Source organism: Scardinius erythrophthalmus, assembly GCF_964197995.2.
Source record: "Scardinius erythrophthalmus genome assembly, chromosome: 7".
Lineage (NCBI taxonomy): Eukaryota > Metazoa > Chordata > Actinopteri > Cypriniformes > Leuciscidae > Scardinius > Scardinius erythrophthalmus.
In genome coordinates, this window is record NC_138227.1 from 31,848,269 (window position 1) to 31,868,632 (window position 20,364).

The following is a 20,364-nucleotide window of genomic DNA, read 5'->3' on the forward strand; positions in this document are numbered from 1 at the left end:
GTTAAAAGTTGTTTTGAAAAGATGCCCGCGTAAAAACGCAAAACTCCTGGCGCAACTGGGTGACGCATAGACCAACAAAATGAAAACATAAATACCTTCCAACCGGCGGAGCTGTTACTATCCCCCTTGTCCTTAAAATAAGGGACGCTTTTCACCATCCAGTCGTAGATCTGAGACAAGGTGAGCCGTTTTTCGGGGGAGCTCTCGATGGCTTTGGTGATCAGGTCCGCGTATGACATATTCCCCCAGGCGTTGCGCCGGGACGAGCTGCTCTTGCGCTGCGCGGCTGCGGCTGCGGCCACCGGAGAGGAGAGCACGGGCACCTGTTGCTGGTGACTCGGGATCTGCTGCTGCTGCTGCTGCTGATGGATGCAGTTCTCCTGGCACTGGAAGTCGCCGCACAGCATGAGAGGCTTCTGATCGGGGTAGTCCTCATTCTCCTCCAGCAGACTGAGGTTGTTGATGAAGTCTGCATTGCTGCAGGGCTCCTGCTTGACGGACGGGGCCGGGGACGAGGTGTTGGAGTCCGCGGCGGCCGCGTTAGGGAACTCCGGTCGCGGGAGCGGCCAAGTGCAGGAGCGGGGTCGGGAGAGTGGCTCGAAGTCCGGGTCGATCTCGACCATCTGGTTTTGGGCTGCGTCAGCCATGGTACCAGCAATACTGTTTGCCTCTTAAAATGTCACATATGATTGTCAAAAGAAAAGAAAAAAATGACGTGAAACGCGAAACAATAACAGAAAGGAAATGAGTTCCTACTTTAAGCTGACTTAGTCACATTGGAAACGACGGAAAGGTCACAGCGCGGGTAGAACGGCATCAGACTGACGTTTGTTATGAAGTTTTGTAATCCAGTCCAGTCCAGTAGTGTGTGATAGTGCTCTTGCTGTCGCTTGTTGAATGTCTGTGTACTAAAACTAAGTGCGCTTTACTGGAACTCACTATCATATGTCACCTGACACCGCCCCCGTCTTTGATTGACAAGCGCCGAGAGCCAATCACAGGCGCGCTTTTGAAAGCGAAACAAGCCGTGTTTTCGTCCTCTTGAAAACTAGTAAACAAACTTTCACGGAGTTTGGATATTATGAAAACAGAAATACTCACTCGTTTTGACCGCGTGGCTTCCAGCTACATTGTATCGACAGAAACGCAGTTCTTTTGGTTTGTTTAATTATATTGTAACACAATAGTAAAGGAAAGCTTGTTATATAACATGCGAATTATTCTGGAAACAGCAGATCTTATGAACCGTAGTGTTTATCTCTTTTACATTTTTAACTATTTTGTACATAAGGGGGAACCAATGAGGTCATTGAATATATTTCTATTTATCTCTCATTTATTTTGGTGGATTTATTATAAATACAATAATTAAGGCTTTATTTATTTGCAGTATAGCCTGCTCTTTCATTAATACGCAAAACCCATGCCACTTTGTGTAGTAAAATACATGCTTGAATAAATATATTCAGTTGTGTTATTTAGTTTATTGATTTTTAAATGAAAATCTGAAATGAAATTTGGAATAATTGTATGATGTAATATGTCAATGCATTAAATCAATCTATTGATTTGATTACTTTTTCCAGTATAAAACTAATGTGTGACAGTTTTTTTTTCTTCTTACATTAATAGCCTACAAAATGACCATATTGTAGCCTACTCGTTTGTTTGTAAGAATTCAGGACCTCATGTTAATCTGAAAAAAAGTTTGTGCAGATGCTTAGATAACTGGCATTTGCTCGAGGCTATCCTGCCATCTAGTGGATTAAATCCCTCACTGTCGCTGCTCGAACATCGCGTTTGATGAAATCTCCTTGTGTTACAATCTTGATTATGAGTCAACGGCTTCTGTTCTGAGTATGACAGGCAGGATATGACAGAAACACGAAAGACCGCCTTGTCTTATTTCCAGGAAGCCCCCGCATCAACACACACCCCCTGCCCGGCCATGTACACACCTGTGGCGGGGTGTGATCGAGAAGTGTGCGTTTGCAGGCTTCAGGTGTGTTTTTGCGTCAGTAGAAAGAATACTTCTTTGATTTTCACAGGACGCTTCGTTCCGAGGCTCTTGCACCACATTAGTCTGTAGAAGTGTCTGGGTGCTTGAGGAAGGGCGGGTGAGTGTGAGAATACATGGACTGTGTGATCATGCAGAACATAAGTAATATTGCAACAGCTGAGTGTAATGTTGCTAAGACATTATGATCTTGGCATGTGAATTTTGGCACATGATGAGAAGGTTCAGGGTGGGGTTCCCTCTGAATCTGGTTTAAAGATTAAGATAGCTGGCTATTAATAGAGATCTCACAGGTCAGATATTAATATCCTTGTCTTGCCGAGGCACTAAACGTATGCAATGTTCTGTGGTGTGTAATATGGTCAAAATGTTTCTGTTTCTCTATACGTGTGTATGTTTAATCATTCTCAAAACTGTATTAATTCACATACCGTTGCAATGTGTGGTATTTCCACAGACGTCCGCCCATTAAAAAATAGTGTCCAGATTTTGATACTGTCATGGATAAATTGTCTTTACCTGCAGGACAGATTCGTTCGCAAACTGAGCACGCAATAAAGAGCTGCTTCCCAGAAAAACAAATATATATTTCCAAGAACGGTTTGCCAACGTTCCCATTAAATTAAGAAAACGTAATGCAAATAAAGGGTTATAAATTTAAATTACTCACCCTCTAGTTGTTCCAAACCTGTATGAGTTTCTTTCTTCTGTTGAACACAAAATAAGATATTTTAAAGAATGTTGGTAACTAGATATTTCCATTTGATCTTTTTGCAAACACTTTTGAATGTTCTCTTAGTAAGTGCTCAAGTAGTAACATTTGAAAAACGTTTAACGAACGTCCAAAGTGCTTCAGAAATAAAATGTTACAGCAATAAATAACCTTTTTTGTGCTAACGTTTTAAGAGCATAACCAGGTAGCTAACTCTGAACTAATGTTATATTAACGTTATTGGAGGAACGTTTTTTTTCATAACAGAACAGAAAAATACCAGAATGTTTGCTAAAGTTCTGAGAACGTTCCCTGTTAGCTGGATTCATTGTTCAACATAATGAAGTTTTGTTTGTGCAATGGATTGTAAGCAAATATTCACTTCTTATTCACACAGAACGTGTTTTTGCTTTTGAAATCATGAGCCCTGACAGTGGAATGAAAAAACCCGCAAGTTTTTTCGTTTTTTTTTTTTTTTTTTTTTTAAAATTGGCGTTTTTCGGAATGCCATTTTTATGTCATATAGCACTTATATCTCCTCAAATTTATTATCCGAGTTTATAGCCCCTAAGGAAAACCCTGTTTACTTTGAATGTCTTATTGTTAAAAATCAGTTCTCACGTAAATAAACCAACACGATCTTGCTCTAAAGTGCGTATCATATGCACGCGAAAACTGCGTATCATATGTACGCAAAAACTCGTTTTGGCGTATTTAAATGATATGAGAAATATCATTCGTGCGATACGCACTTTCATGAGATAGGGAACATCTACAGACCTCCAAACTCAGTCAATACACTGCATATACTATTAAAGGGGTGGTTGATTATGATTTCACTTTTCTGACTTTAGTTAGTGTGTAATGTTGCTGTTTGAGCATAAATAACATCTGCAAAGTTACAACACTCAAAGTTCAAAGCAAAGGGAGATATTTGCTTTTAAAGAAATCGTTTTTTAAGGACTACAACAAACAGCTGGTAGGGACTACAGGACATTCCTCCCGGGTTAGTGACATCACAAACCCTAAAATTTACATAAACCCCGCCCCCGGGAACAAGATTTATAGATTATCATGACAGAATATGCTAATCACTGACTAGAAGATAACTACACATAAGCTACATAAATTCATCAACTAACCATTCAGAAACGTCCTGTTGCTTCTACATGTTGTCACCTCTTCTTGAGTCTCTCCATCATTGTCTGACTCCAGTTTGAACATAAACATTGACATTTCCAGTGCATGTCGGTGTGAGGTAAAAGGACAGGAGCTCTTGAAGCTCCACCCCCTGTGCTGAGAGCAGCAGCTAATTTGCATTTAAAGGGACACACAAAAACGGTGCGTTTTTGTTCACCCTCAAAAAGTGACAATTTTAACATGCTATATAAGAATATCTGTAGGGAATTTTGAGCTAAAACTTAACATACACATTCTGGGGACATCAGAGACTTATTTTACATTTTGTGAAAAGGGCATTATACCACCCCTTTAAATCTGTGGGTAGCTCAAACGAGATGATTATCCTTGGTGACTTTAACATTAACTGGTTAGATCGTTCATCTCTAAATGATAGAAATGTCTTTGAAAGCTTAAATCCGACTCAACTAATTAGAGAACCCACTCGGGTTGACCACAGATCCAAATCTTTGTTGGACTGGTTTTTTGTCACCGACTCTAACAGAATTGGTTTTCTGTGGATGGAAAATTAGATTACCTTGCCTACCAACCAAGGTGATCAGGGTAAGGCAAAGTATCTTAACACTGAGATTTTTATCCAAGATTTATTAGATATAAATTGGAATAGGTTTTACCTTATTCCTTTTGTTGGAGATGCTTGGAATTTTCTAGTTCTTAAAGTAATTCATAAACATGCCCCTTGGATATAGGCAAAGGTTAAGGGCCGACATTTACCATGGATTGATGCTGATTTAATACATCTTCTTAAACAAAGAGATACGGCACGGGAAAAGTAGCGCCTGTCAAAGGTCTCAGCAGACGGGGCTGTATATAAACAATTAAGAAATACGTGTACGACTAAAACAAGAAATGCTAAATCGAATTGTTATTAAAATTCTCTGTCTAATAACTTCAATAATCCTAAGAAGTTTTGGAAAAGTCTTAATTTTTTATTCAACAATTCTACTAAAAGCATTGCTACCAAGTTAACAATGATATTATCAGTGATCCTTCCGCGGTTGCCAATGCTTTTAACCAACACTTTTCCTCTATTTGTAGTTCACAATTTTCTAATTTCTCTTACTCTAGTCTGGAAGAGGAGCTCCTTTTCATTTGCTATAATAAATCCTACTGACGTTCAGCAGGCAATCTCTGAATTAAAGTCAGGTAATGGTACTGATCCTGATGGCCTGGAGATTAAGTTTATTAAGCTCGTGTACTGGCATTTCCTTTATCAGATTTCTTTAATTTACCGTTATCCACCTCTGTGGTTCCATTAGTGTGGAAGTCTTCCAGGGTGGCGATGCGCTTGATCTCAACAACTACAGATTTCCATCATCAGTAGTAAAGCAAAAGTGTTTGAAAAACTAATATTTAAACAATTATTCAAATATATTATTGATTTCTCTATTTTGTCACCAAATCAATCTGGTTTCAGACCAAACTTCTCTAAGACTACTGTTCTTCTAAAATTTACCAATGACGTTTCATCTTCCCTAGACAATAACATGTCGACTGGTGCAATACTGAATAGATCTCACCAAGGCCTTTGATATGGTCGATCACTATATGCTTCTTGACAAATTATATGCGAAAGGCCTTTGAAGGCCACGGCGATGAAAAGGGTATGTATGGACTTATCTAACTCTGGGGGATACGGTGAATAAGCTAAAGTCCCAAAAAGTCAGCGTTTTCGTTTTTAAGTGTCCCGAAATGTTTTGGGTACCACTGAAAACAGTGTGTGTGAGTGAATTACTCGAATGGATCAAACAGAATAGTGAACAATTGTAGACCTTTTTTGCAAACCTGTTTGACTGATGAGATAAAAAGAGTGATATATATGCAAATTCTACATGTCTGATTCTACATGAATTCTGATTCCAATAGAATTGTTACATTAAGCATGACTTCTGACAAATTATTGAGTAAAATTACAGGGGTTGACATGGGTTTGTTTGTAATTTGAGCATTTGCACTATTCTTTAATTTTTAACCATGTATAGATTAACAGTGTATAAATTTATGTGTGTGTGTGTGTGTGTGTGTTTGTGTATATATAAATATATAAATAAATATATATATAAAGATATATAAATCTCTCTCTCTCTCTCTCTTTCTCGCTCTTTCTATATATATATATATATATATATATATATATATATATATATACATATATACATATATTATGCACACACACACTGTATGTATATTTATTTATGCTAAAAATTGTGTGTAATAGTTTAGGCTACATTTTTTTCTGTATTGATGTGTGTGTTTGAAAGATGGCAGACGTGTATGGTAATGAGGAAGAATCTTGAGTTAAACTTTTTTCTGCACTTTTCCTACACAGGAAGTGATGCAATATTGCAGAAGTTAACCATGGCTCCACATCCTGTCACTCAAGCCGTCATTGATCTGTCAGCTGGAGCATGTGGTAACAGCCTTTATTCATCATTTCCTGTGTCTGCATTAATATACCAGGATTAGATTTAAAAATCCCAATTTTCATCAGAGTCATTTTGCCAGGCTGCCATGATGCAGTGTATTTTACACCAGTCTGAATTGCACAAATTTAGCACGTTGATGGGAAATTTTGTTAATGTAAGGAACACAATAGAATCAGTTATTTAAAAACATTGAAGCATGTTCTGTTTCCTCTCCTGTTTTTTGTGAGGTGGGATTGCGTGTGTGTTTAGCGGGCAGCCCTTCGATACAGCCAAGGTGAAGATGCAGACTTTCCCCGGCTTGTACAGAGGTTTTGTCCACTGCTTCGCCTCTGTCTACAAACAGGTTGGACTGCGAGGCCTCTATCAGGGGACCACACCTGCCCTCATAGCCAACATTGCTGAAAACGCTGTGCTCTTCATGAGCTACGGCTTCTGCCAGAATGTCGTGCGCTTTGTTTCAGGACTGGACCGAAGCACAGAGCTCAGGTGAGGTATTATAAAGCAATAAGCCCCACGAAGCCGTGATTTACAGTGAATTTAGAGCAGATAAGGGGCGTCGTTAGGCACGGAAAACCTAAAACCCCCTTAGCTGTTCTAAATTCACTGTAAAACACGGCTTCAAGGGGCTTATTGCTTTTATAAAACGGTTACTCCATAAAAATATTCATTCTAATATATATTTCATTCATAAAATAAACACCAGCAACAAATAAACACATGTATTACTCCGCCAAACAATGTAGTTCCAAAGAGGTTGCTAAGCAACACAATAATCAGCAACAAAGAATCACAATCGGCAGTTGCGCAGTGATACTAATGTAATGCGGTGACAGGTACATGTGTGTTTGTTGAGTAATTTACAAGCGGCAACATTCTAATCTGAAAAATGAAGACTACCCGGAAGTGCGAAAAACTGCAATACATCGAAAATCCGCTAGAGGAAGGTCCCAAACGGGAGCAAATGTCCATTATAGCCCCCATGTTAAAATGTCAGTTTTCACAGCACAAATTCATGTTTTCACAGGTTGGTCCCCATGGACTTTTATTGTATTTTTCGATAGCTTCCGAGTGCCTGACAACTGTGAGGGCTGTGAATTTTTTTCTAACTCGTTAGTTTAGATCGTATTTAGATATAAAATGTATGACAAATAAGGGCGTGGTTAACTTTGATTGACAGCTTGATTGACAGCTGATAAGGCAGCGCCAAGGAGAATGACAACATAAGAAGCGCCATTTTTTAATACAGTTGAAATATAATACTAATGTTTCTGTATCATGAAATGTAGTTTTAAGAGTTTTTCAGGCGAGAATGTAGTTGTTTAAAGCTCAAATCTGTGGTTTATTTATAAAGATTTAGGAAAATTTTATCCAAGTTGTGAGATCCAGCGATGACCGGGCGCTTGGCGCGATGTACCCCGCCTGGACCAGCCTTTCCTCGGCTAGTCGTTCTGACGTTTGCTGCTGACTCTGGCGTCTCTGTAGTGGTTAAACATGAGATATAATTCGTCTTGTGTATATCTAACGGGCGATATTTGGTCTCGTGAATCTATAATTTGTTCCCTGGCCAATCGTTTTGGCTGAGGGGAAGTTTCATAACTTTATAAACTATTTAACTTTACCGTTGTATGGTTAGACTAGAGCGCTGACTTTGTATGTTTGACTGAATTGTTTGCTTTATTTGTATAGCTTCTTGTACCTTTTACTTATACTTTTATAATAGCTAATATGGATAAAACTGAAATTTAACAAAAAGAGACTGGGTTGAGTTTTGTCATTTTAAATTTTAATACAACGAATATGATCTGTAATGCTGTTTACTGCAAAATCTGTTGTTTAGTACAAATGCACATATTGCCTGGACCATATTAAAATGTTTAATATTTTTATATTATATTTAAAACGAAAAGAGGTAAGTTTGTGTTTTATATTTTGTTTTGTTATAAATAGGCAAACGTTATATGCAGTGAATATAATCAATACGCGTTCCCTGAACCACATTTGTGTGGCTATAATGTTTAAGATTTCTTTAAATGAAAACGAAAAGAGTTAGTATGGTGTTTTATAACATATTTCGTTGCCTAAAATATAAACAGAGATAACCGGAGTAGCAGAGCGAGCTGAGTGACGCGCGCTGCGTCCTTTACCCATATATGGATTGGCCAGAAGGTGGGTGGGGTTAGGATTTCCCAAGATTTTCCAAGATGGCGCCGCCCATACCCCCCATAAACGGCTTCAAAACCGTTCTTCAGAAAGTCTATGGGTGACGTTACAGATGCTTTGTCCATATTTTTTACAGTCTATGGTAATTTACAACGGCTTTGAACGTGGCTCAACCAATCAGAATCAAGGACCGGAACTATCCGTTTTATAATCAACATTAAACTTTGGGCACTTAAACTATGAAAATCCATGATTACATTTTTTTTTAAATTATTATGTTAACAACTACGAAAATCTAAACAAATAGTGAATTAAAGATAACCCATTTGTATTTTTTTTTTTTTTTTTTTGGTTCGAAAAGGATTTGTTAATTCTCTAAAGTGATTTACTGATAAAGTGAACTACTCCAAACAGTTTAGTTTAGAAATTACAAATAGATTACCAAGTGTAAGTGAAGAGTGAATCTCAACCTCTTTGACTCCATGTGCCCAAAAGTCCCAACAAAACATTCAAAGACCGGACCCCTATATGTGTGTGTGTGTGTGTGTGTGTGTGTGTGTGTGTGTGTGTGTGTGTGTGTGTGTGTGTGTGTGTGTGTGTGTGTGTGTGTAAATTTAGCACAGTTCATTTTGTAATTCCAGAAGTTTCAAGAACTGAATGTTCTTCAATAAAAATAATCGTTTGAGAGGGCGAAAAAAACTTGATTGTGTGTTTTTAGCATTTTAATAAAGTTGTAATATATCACTGGTGTAAGGCTTGTGTGAAGAAAACAAATAAAAACCATGGTATTTATCAATTGTCAACACAATATTTTGTCAAATGATGAGAAGAGCGTGAAAATATTACTTAAAGGTATGTAACTTTTCGGCCTCTAGCGGTAAAAAAAAAAGCTCTGTTAGACTCGTGTGCTGTCTGAGTTATTTATATGGTATGTGTTGAAGCGTTGAACACTCCACTACCCCGTTTTGCAGTATACTGTACAGTAATTCTTATGTGCTTATGTTTCACTAGTCTTCTACTCAATATGCATGATGCAATTCAATGTTCAAGGACAGACGCTGTGTCATGTGACCCACGGCCAGCGGGTTCAGAACGCCTTTCTTGACTCCATAAACATTACATATTTAGAGTTAACACAGGGGTTTCTTTCTTGTCACGTCTTTGAAAAAATACTGTGTACATTATGGTACAGTAATGGGATCAGATGGCCATACTATGGTACTTTGATATAGTCTACCATGGTACTTAAATTACCATATTTTTAACCACGATATTTACTATATCGTATATAGGCTCTTCAAAAATACCATAGACTTAAAAACGTAGTCCTACTTTTTTATTTTTTTACTAAAGTAAAAACTGAATTTTTAATATACTGAAAATGTTTTGAAAAAAATGTCCACTAATTTAATTATGGTATGATGGTCATTATAATTAATATGTTAACTGTCAATCATACTCTGAAAATGACATTTCCAACTTAAATTGTTCTAAATCTTGAATACTTTGGAGCACAGACTTAAGTTTAAAGGTTGCAAAAAAGCTGTAAAGTTAAAAAAACTGTTAAAAGTTATAAAAGTTTTATGATATTTATATTTAACAAAACATGGTCAACTCTAAAATGGCAAGAAAATCCACTGTTCCAAGTTCCAAGTGTTCCAAATTTTAGGTTAGCTTTCAGTAAGATTTTGTTTGGGCGCAGTACCAAACTTTTCCACTAGAAAACATCCAAGTACCATTTCTGACCATATAAGGACTCATCCATTTCCACATAAGGTTTGAGGGATCAGAACCATATCACCACACTTTTATTTTATCTCCACATACTATTTATGATGTAGACATCCTATTCATAAGTAGTATGGACATTAGAACTGCACGACTAATCGTTAAAAGATCGCCATCTCGATTCAAACACCCACGCGATCTTATTCCCAAATGCCAACGATTCGGCGGTGTCTTGGTGCGTTCAAGTCATGTCAGATAGATTGTATTTCTGAGTTGAATGCACATGAATGCTACCACAAAGTCATAAATACGGGTGGGAAGATCTGGATTTTCGTTAATCTCCAATCTTAACGAGTTGGGGGCGTGTCAGTGTCGAAATACCACAATACTTTGAGTTTTATTTACGACAAAATAAGCCAATTGACTGCACTATTGGGCAGTATCTTCAACCTCTAACACATAAAATATATGCTTAAAAAACCCGGACATCTGTTATAGTTCGGCGCCACATCAAAAATGAAGAATCGCTTTTACATTATATTTAAAATCATTTTAGACATTTTTTTCTCAAAAAATAGAATGGAGGTTATCTTTTGAACTCTTGGCGTGAAAACTAACCGAGGTTTCTACTGATCTTTGATGATGTTTCATGTGCATCACTATTTCATATAATTTGACAGTATTAATCCTTTTTCATTTAAAGATGTGATTTTGTTTTCTTTAGAAAATGTAAAAATGTAGCCGTTTAGTTTGGTTGTCACTGTTGAGAAATGGTATATGGGCCATTCCACCGAATGGGTGACATTTGCTTGTTGTAACTCTTAAAAATTAAACTTAATTTTTTTATTTTTTTCAACACTGAATCTAATACTCAAATATTTACCTATTCAAAATGTGTATTGGTCAATCTCAGGCTACTTTATTTAATTTTTTACAAGGTTTCTAAGCAGAAGATGGATGCATGTTTTCACAGTCCTGTTACCGAAACTCATGCGACATTTAAAAAGCATGTTTAAAAGCATGTCAATTATTCCTTTGTTTTCCCCACAAGAAAGTGTTTATTTTAAAGATATTGTTGGTTATATGTTCAAATAACTGATATTTGTGACAAAAAAATCACTATATTAAGGCAAAGTGTATTTTAATAAAAAACACAAAGCCATTTTTTCATTTTAAAGAAGACCGAAGCCTCAAGTTTATAATTTTTTTTTATAATTTCATTTATTAAACAATTGTATAAATGATGGACCAAACAAAACTGATAAAAAAAGTGGTTTAACTTTATTTTTTTAGAAAATAAATAAATAATAGTAACAGTAATGAACACTTGGTAACAGGAATGAACTATTTCATAACAGGAATGAGGAACAGGTAACAGGAATGAGTGTCCATATGTGTGTGCACGAGAGAGAGTGTACATGACTGTGTGTGCATTAGATTTCTATGTTGAAGTGATGTACTATATGCTAGTAGTACTTCACAGCAAATGAGGTGGAAAGAGAAATAATATTTACAGTATTAAATCATCAAAACAGAGGACTCTACTCACTCCTGTTACGTTAACTCACTCCTGTTATTTTTTCATATAAGTAACAGGACTGAAAGTAACAGGATTGAGTTTTTAAGCAAAAAGTTCTCAAATACATGACATATGGCCACATAGCATACATGCTAATAGCATGAGGACACTGAGCAAATTCTAGTGACTTAACAAAAGTTAATATCTTTAAAATAAACAAATACATTCTAAGAAATTATTTAGGTAACAGGAAAGTATGTTGAGATTGACCTTCTCAGTCATAGTTACAATTTCATCAAATATACAGAAATTAAAATAAGAGGACTAACTTATGATCTTCCCATTGCCTTTAGAAGATCAAGATGATGCAACTTCCTGTTGAAAATGTGTCTTGTGGAATATTCCAAGTTTTTCAGAGGGGGGGATGTGTTAGGGTAACAGGACTGAGTGAAAACCCGGGGACATGACTAAAATGTGTATTTTATCTAAAATATTAGATAAAATATTTTTTTCTCATAAAAATAAACAAACATTTTAAATACATTGGATATTAAGTCATACAACAATCCCCAAAACTTAAGATTTCTGAAGGATTTTAATCATTATATTTCATGGCAAAGTTTAGAGACAGAGAGTGGGGACATGCAGAAAATGCTATTTTTTTGTGTTCTATGTAGTTTTTATTAATGTTTTTAATTATAAATTTTATAATTTGTAGTTAGCTTAATATGCAGGACATTTTGCTTAATAATAAAATGTATTTTAGAGTTAATTTTCATGCAATTTTTTACATATGATGTTCTGGGGACATAAATGTCACCCATTCGGTGGAATGGCTCATATGTCTTGATACAAATCCAGTCGTTCATATTACATTTGATTTGACCTGAAAGGATTAACCATAATAAGTGTGTGTGATTATGTGTTTTCAGTGATATTCAGAAAGCCTGTTCAGGCTCTGTCGCCTCTGTCTTCTCCTCTCTGGCTTTATGCCCCACTGAACTGGTTAAATGCCGACTGCAGGCCATGCATGAAATGGAGGCGTCCGGCAAGATTGCCAGCGGACAAAAAAGGTCTGTGTGGACAGAGGAGGTTTTGGTAATTGAAAATGAGAAATGAGGCCTGTGGTAACATTATGTCCATTTTAATAGGGATGATAAAGGGTTAATCAAATAATTTGGTCATTACTAGAAGTATTTTAGTTTTAATTTTTTTTAAAGTACAATGTTATTTGAGTTTATTCAGACTAAAGCTCCAATGTAGATTTTTTAGTCATTCAATTGAAATAAGAAATCAAATGTTTTTACCAGGAATTCCACTGTGAACTAAGATTGATAAATGGTGTTCATTAATAAATATTGTTAATTCTTAGTTAATGTTAACTAAGGTAGTTAACTAATGTTAACTAATGGAACATCTAGAGTTGTCATATCTTGTTGAAGTTCCTCTCTGTCTTTCAGCACGGTGTGGTCCGTTGTGAGAAATGTGCTGCGGACAAACGGTCCTCTGGGTTTCTATCAGGGTCTGACCACCACTATCGTCCGTGAGGTACCTGGATACTTCTGTTTCTTCGGAGGATATGAACTCAGCCGTTCCATGTTTGCCAACCACATGGACAGAGACAAAGAGCACATAGGTCAGCCCACGAGAGGAACACCATACTCACCTTCATGTCATTCGTTCTTTCATGTGTGGGAGACCGGAGAAGAAGAGATATTTTTGAAGAATGTCCAAGTTTTATTCAGTGTATGGAAAAGAACAGCTTGGACATTTCCATTTGCAAAAAATTATACTTTGGACCAACTAAGCTTTAACCTCGTGCACGAGCAGATCCGTTTCCTCTCTGGAGAAGCATTCAGTTTTTCCGCCATGTAAATACCGAATCCGCCTTGGCGCAAGCGCAACTGGCTTTTACAGGGAATGGGAGATGAGACTCTGATTGGTTTATTGCACGTTACGCCCAAAACACACCCATGACTCTTCAAAAGAATAGAGTCAACCATTTTTCCCATCGTTAAACTTGCAAAAGTGGATTCGGACACGCCGTAAGTGAACTTGCGCCGTGCGTTTTAGACCATGCGCTTAAAGGGCACCTATTATGACTCTTTTCACAAGATGTAAAATAAGTCTCTGATGTCCCCAGAGTGTGTATGTGAAGTTTTAGCTCAAAATACCCAACAGATCATTTTTTACAGCATGTTTAAATTGTCATTTTTTGGGGCTCAGAAAAACGCGCTGTTTTAGTGTGTCTCCTTTAAATGATAATGAGGTGTGGTTCCACGCACAGGGGGCGGAGCCTCACGAGCTCGCGCTCAGAGCCAGGACAATATCAGAACAGAAACTCTCAGTTGCGGTGATCTTTTCGACTCGGAGTCGGAAAATAATGCCCACAGAGCCAGAAAATATATGCTGTATTGAGATAGAAAAGGTATACTTTTAACTTACTTGTCATCTGCTTTAATCCACTATTAATACAAGCTGTGGCAGACCCTGTCCGAATGATGACCAAAATATACTGATGAGTTCAGTGAAGTTTATTGTACATCACACAAAAGATGAAGCCTTAGTTTTACACCAGAGAATCACTGTAAGAGCTGAATAAACACAGTATAAGAAGTGCGCATTAAAGTCTTATCCATAAACTCTCTCTCCCTTTCATTATCATCAACATACACAGCGCGAAGTACACAAAACACTCATTACAACTAACAGTAAACAAATATACACAGCTTTTCAGTGGGTGCTAAATAAACTGGTAAACCTTATATCCGTAAAATGACTCGAAGAGCTGTCATAAAGAGCGCGCTCGCACTTTCATTTCTGCCGTGTCCAGTCACGTTAGTCCTGTCGCTCCGGAGACTGTAAGCTGGATCACAAACAGTACAGATCCATCCTCGAGTAACAACGAGAGTAAATGAAGACTGCTATGTTCATTCTTACATCCAACAACACCACACCTCAGTCGCTTAGGAGACATTCTTGTCTACAGCTGCTCAAGCGTCGAACAATGGCGGACTTTGTGTCCAGCTCACTCAGGGCGGGTCTAGGCTCAAACTAAAGTGTCACTCAACAGTCGTGGGAGGGGCCTGTGCAATTCTACGTCACATTGCGCCGAATCTGAAAACAGCTCATTCTGAGACAGTGCTTATGATTTATTGAGATTGTAAAAAAACCACTGGGTGGATTTTTATCATTCTAGGGTAGTTTTGCTCACACACTACCAACACACATTTATGTTCAAACACCATGTAAAAGTGAATTTTGCATAATAGGTGCCCTTTAAATCGTTAACATAGGGCCCAAATAATTTGTAATTTATTATATTCAGATTAGATTTATTATTTGATTCAAACCTTAAATTTTGATTTAATGACAAAAACATTTATACAAAGTAAAAATATTATTTATTATGAAGACTATTCATTTAAAAAAGAATGTTTTGTAGTGACTAAATTAAATAGTCTCAAAATAATTTTATATGGCCACTTGGCAGGATTTAATTTAATCAATTATATATATATATATATTTTTTTTTTCATATCAATGCATTATAAGATATAACTTTTTATGTGTTTTGGCCATTCATTTACTCAACTACGGCGTTTTGGGGGCCTGAAAACGCAAAGTTTTGAAAACGTGTTTAAATGTGCAAATGATACCGTTATCGCCTCCATGTAAACTGCAAAAACGCAAATTTATGAAAAAAATTACGTCACGCGTGTTCAGTGTTTCTTTACAAAGTGACATCGCCAACTACTGGCCTGGCATTAAAGGTGGTATCAGCGATTTCAGGCCCAAAAATATTTTATCACATTCATCTAATCTTTCCTAACGATCCGCTAGCTGCCCGCCCCATAAGCAGGCCGTCAAAAAACCGCGTCTCTGTAGACAGCCTAGGCTCTGAGATCTGCACACAAAAACAAATGGTTTAGCCAAACACTCAAAACCAAAACAAATAGTGTTCCAACCAATCACCGACAGGGGGAGGGTGTTGTGAGGTTTTGAGCCAGCTTTTTCTTCAGCTCTGACTTCGCGTGCAGCCGTGCACAAGCACAAAACCTCACAACACCCTCCCCCTGTCGGTGATTGGTTGGAACACTATTTGTTTTGGTTTTGAGTGTTTGGCTAAACCATTTGTTTTTGTGTGCAGATCTCAGAGCCTAGGCTGCCTACAGAGACGCGGTTTTTTGACGGCATGCATATGGGGCGGGCATCTAGCGGATCGTTAGGAAAGATTAGATGAATGTGATAAAAATATTTTTGGGCCTGAAATCACTGATACCACCTTTAATAATACAGCGTTTGTTCATAATCCGTATGAACGGGGATCGTTTTGACAACGTTGTCGTCTGTACACGAAAAACACAAAGGATAAGCTTTTCCATTTTTAAGTACATCATCGTTGTGTAACGGAGCCTTAATAGATTTCAATTTGCAAATTAATTACATTAATTGAAAGCAAAGAAAAAAACAATTAAGAGACAGTTTACACAACTTTTTATGCGTTTTGGCCGTTCATTTACATGACAATGATTGAGTAAATCAGAAAATCTATGTTTTCCCATTTTTTCAGTTTTCCAAATTTAATCAATATATTGTCTTTAGACATAAGCCAGAATGTAACTTAATGTAGGTCAATATAATAATTGTTGGCCTTTTTACAACTTAATTTCAAACAAAAGCTAAAGTTTCACTTTTGAAGAATTTTGTTAGTTTGTTTTCTTACCATAAATATATGCAGCAAAGTTCTTTCTTCAAAATTATTCAAATTCTCAATGGATTATATATTGCCTTGAAAGTATGCAAAGACTGCTTTCCTCTATGACCACTAAAAATGTCTGTGATTGGCTACATTTCTCACCACTGCAAAAACACATTGTAAAAAAATAGATTTTGCCAATATGCTTATGGAGAAACCTGATTCTAGACCAGCAGTGATGGGGAGTGTTATTTACTTTTAGTCAAACTGACATAATGGGGTAATGGGTAATAGGACCAATACTAAAATGCACTTTAAATAAATGACACAGGCTTTTCACTTTTTTCAGTGTAATTAGCAAGAAATGCTCCTCACGATCCGTGTGTTTCTGACAGGTGTGGTGCCGTTGATGTTCAGTGGTGGTTTCGGCGGAGCCTGTCTGTGGTTGGTCGTGTATCCCATTGACTGTGTGAAGTCTCGCATCCAGGTTCTGTCTTTAGCAGGGAAGCAGGAAGGTTTCCTCAAGACTCTTATGGGGATTTTACGAAATGAGGGTGAGATTTCTGCATTTATCCTTGTTTCTTGGCACAGGAAACTTTTAGCTTGCATGTTGCTAGGCTAATGGCTTAAAGGGATACTTCACCAATTAGCATTAAGCTTTGCATCAGTAGAAACCTGGTAGTATTTTCAAATGGCCGTGCTTCCCTCCCTCATGTCCCCCTGAGATGAGAGATTTCTGTATTGTGTGTCTGGTAAAAAAACCTCAGATGACGCAAATATCGTCATTTTGCATCATCGGAGGCTTTTTTGGCCAGAGGCGAGAGACTACAGCCAGTAGGAGGAGCTCGTTCCACATGTTTTCAACCCGCCCATAGGGGGATCTCACGATAAAACGGCGTCTTCTCAGTTTCAAGTCAACTAGTAGCCTAGTTGTATCATTTCTTCCGATACTGCCCTCTGTAACCGGTAGGCGTGGCTTGGGAGTGGCCTCGTAGGGCAGCGAAGCAAGTGCATTCTGGGAGTTGTTGTCTTTCATCCACATGAGCCAAAAATACATTTTCTGTTTTTTCTCAGTCTAGAAGGCACCAACTTCTAAAATAATTTCACATTTCTACTACATAAATGACCCAATTTAAATAAACATTCATCTTTCCAGCGGTGAAATATCCCTTTAAGGACACAGAAAACAGCCTCTGAATAGATATGTGTTTCCAGTTTATAATTAGCATTTTTAGTCATAATAAAAAAAAAAATCATAATGCCTTTTTCCTGATTTGAATGTTTATTGCATGATGCTACTGGTGTTTAATGGGTCATTCTCAGGAAACCATTTCTGACAGAACATGTATTTTATATGATGTCATGATACACTTAACCCTTAAAGCCTGACATTTGAAATAATAGAACATTTTTACAAATTATAAAAAGAAATTGTGTTTTGTATATGTGCATATGTGTTTACAGTAAATGTAAAACTGTTTGCGCTATAAACCAGTGTGTTTATAATTAAGACAATACATAAAAAATTATAGTAAGGAATACCAGGTTGCAATATCAAACAGGATAACGAGCAGTTTTGTACAGCTAAAAATAACTGGAAGCGAATGACACCGGAAGCCAGACACATTAAACGTACAAATGGCGCCCACGCTTACCTGAAAAAATAAGGTGGATAGACTGCAATTAATACTCATGAGCATGACGTCACCGTTTTCACAAATGTGTGTTTTTGTGGTTTACACGGTGATGATAATGTATAACGTTTTCAAAAACTTGCATTTTGCAAAAAAAAAAAAAAAAAAGCTTAAAAAAAGCCTGAAAAGCTAGCATTTTCAAGAGCCCCAAATGCCATTATTGTGGAAATGAAAGTAAATGATGTTGTGTAAACGGCCCCTCATTCAGAGGACCAAACTGAGGCAAAATATGCAATTTGGTGTAGTTGCTGATATTTATATGGCCAGAAAGTAAGATGGAATTCTGATGCTTGTACACTGTTAGCACGGATTTGATATCTAATTACAATTTAATTAAAATATTTAAGTTTGATTGCGCTACTAATAAAATATAAGTAGATTCTCATTCTACTAATTTGTGGACATAATTTGAATGTGTGAATAAATGTAAGTTAGATGGACTTTTTCTCCTGACCACACCTTCCACGCAGTGGTTTGATGCTGCGATGAGAACTGTTGATGAGAAGTTGGAACATTTGTTTTTATCAAGTCCTATGGACGTTTTCCCCGACATTTACCTTTTTATCGTTTCTTTGTTTTCCTCGAGAGTCCGTTTGTGAGCAGTGTAAATCAGTGTTTGATTGTTTTTTAGCTAGATTTCACTTTATTATTCAACATGCTTGGGCTGATATTCCAATGAAAAACATTTAAAAATAAATTTAACATTTGTTAACGGTATCAGTATAGTACGTCGTCATGAGATACAGTATATAGCACACGATACGAGTTTCATGATTCAAACTGAATCAGATTTTGTATATGATGAAACAAAACAATTTGTTCTTGAATTGCAGCATGTAATATTCTGGTGTCTTGTTTACAGGAGTGGCGCCTTTGTATTCTGGTTTGACCCCGACTATGATCCGAACTTTTCCTGCCAACGGAGCTCTCTTTTTGGCCTATGAAGTCAGTCGCAAGATCATGATGCAAAAGTTTGATCACTGAGTTCATCTCTCAGTCTCTGGGGTTTTTCAGAAATGTTTTAATCATATCTAGTGTTTCCAGTTGCACAGAGCACAAGCCTCTTGGACATTTTATCCACCTAAGTGCTGTTAAGAATATTAAATGAATAAAAAAACTGAAAATCAATCTGTTTCAAACCAGGGTTATTATTGTTAACTAAAACTATTATAAACATTTGTTAACTGAAATAAAGCTGAAATAAAATAAAATATAAATAGTAGTTGGAAAAACTTAACAAAACTAAACAGAAATTAGAAATGTTGCTTTGGCAATAAACTGAAATAAGTTGAAGTTGAAGCACTAAAATTATTAACTGGTAATAAATAAAAACTGGGAAAAAAACTAAATAGCAATAAATAAATAAAAACTAGCAACATGATAAACGCACATACCGAAATTCCTAATAACTGAGCTAAAATTAACATGAAAACTAAAAATACAAAAAGTTTCAAGTGTCTATATCTGCTGGTCTCATGCTAGAACTTTCCTTTTTGTTTGTTTGTTATACAAATATTTATTTTAAAACTTTTGAGTTGCATTAAGTAGTTGTTTTAAATATATGTTCAAATTATATTAATTATATAGCGCAAAAAAAAGTTTTAGAAACCGTTGAAACCAGAAGATTGTGTTAAATGGGCAGCAAAGGATACAGAGAAAATACCTTTGTCCATAAAGTACAGGATGCAGCTTATGTCATAATGGCCAAATTCATATACATATATTGTAATGGTGGCTCAGTGTTTCCATCGAGTTGATCTGTGGTTTACACACACACAGCCTGTCTCTATGGCGAGTAGCTCTTGACTGCATGTTACACTCGGTTCTCCAGAGACCCAAAGCTCTGCTTTTATTGTTCAACTAGTTTCCTTTTAATGAGGTCTTGGTTTATGCATATCTGAACAACTGAATAGTTGGCTGAATCGGCTGAATAGTCATGTCATGTGTGTAACAAATTTGTGAACAAACAATACTGTATTTTACTTCTACGCATGCCATGTTTTTGACATAAAATACACTCATAATGCCACATGGGCATTGTCACACAAATAAATGTCTTTCGACGACTTTACAAACATGTAAACTGCAGTCATTTTGACTTGATATGATTAAATATTCATTAAATATAAAAAAATCTAAATTAATCATTTACATTTTTTATATTTATTAAACATTTTGATATTTTTGCCAAGTAAAATTGCACTGCATT

At 36.6% G+C, this 20,364-nt stretch overlaps 2 protein-coding genes across 3 annotated transcripts in view; one reads left to right on the plus strand and one right to left on the minus strand.

The window, feature by feature from the left end:
- The window catches only part of foxo1a (forkhead box O1 a), a 44,685-nt gene extending 43,102 nt beyond the window's left edge, over positions 1-1,583 (minus strand). Inside the window, exon 1 of the mRNA XM_081371650.1 lies at positions 96-1,583. Within this exon, the coding sequence (XP_081227776.1) occupies positions 96-647 (552 nt within the window). The 5' untranslated portion in view covers positions 648-1,583. The remainder of the gene's footprint in view (positions 1-95) is intronic.
- On the plus strand, positions 1,051-20,234 carry slc25a15a (solute carrier family 25 member 15a). Of its 2 annotated transcripts, none has more exons than XM_081371651.1 (7): positions 1,051-2,117; positions 6,259-6,342; positions 6,583-6,841; positions 12,695-12,835; positions 13,223-13,398; positions 16,857-17,015; positions 19,018-20,234. In XM_081371651.1, exons 2-7 carry the CDS (start codon positions 6,288-6,290, stop codon positions 19,137-19,139), a joined length of 912 nt encoding a protein of 303 aa, XP_081227777.1. In that variant the 5' UTR covers positions 1,051-2,117; positions 6,259-6,287; the 3' UTR covers positions 19,140-20,234. The 2 variants fall into 2 exon arrangements, with proteins under 2 accessions (XP_081227777.1, XP_081227778.1); XM_081371652.1 differs by having other exon boundaries at positions 1,955-2,117; positions 6,605-6,841; positions 19,018-20,224.
- The last annotated feature ends 130 nt before the right edge of the window (positions 20,235-20,364 follow it).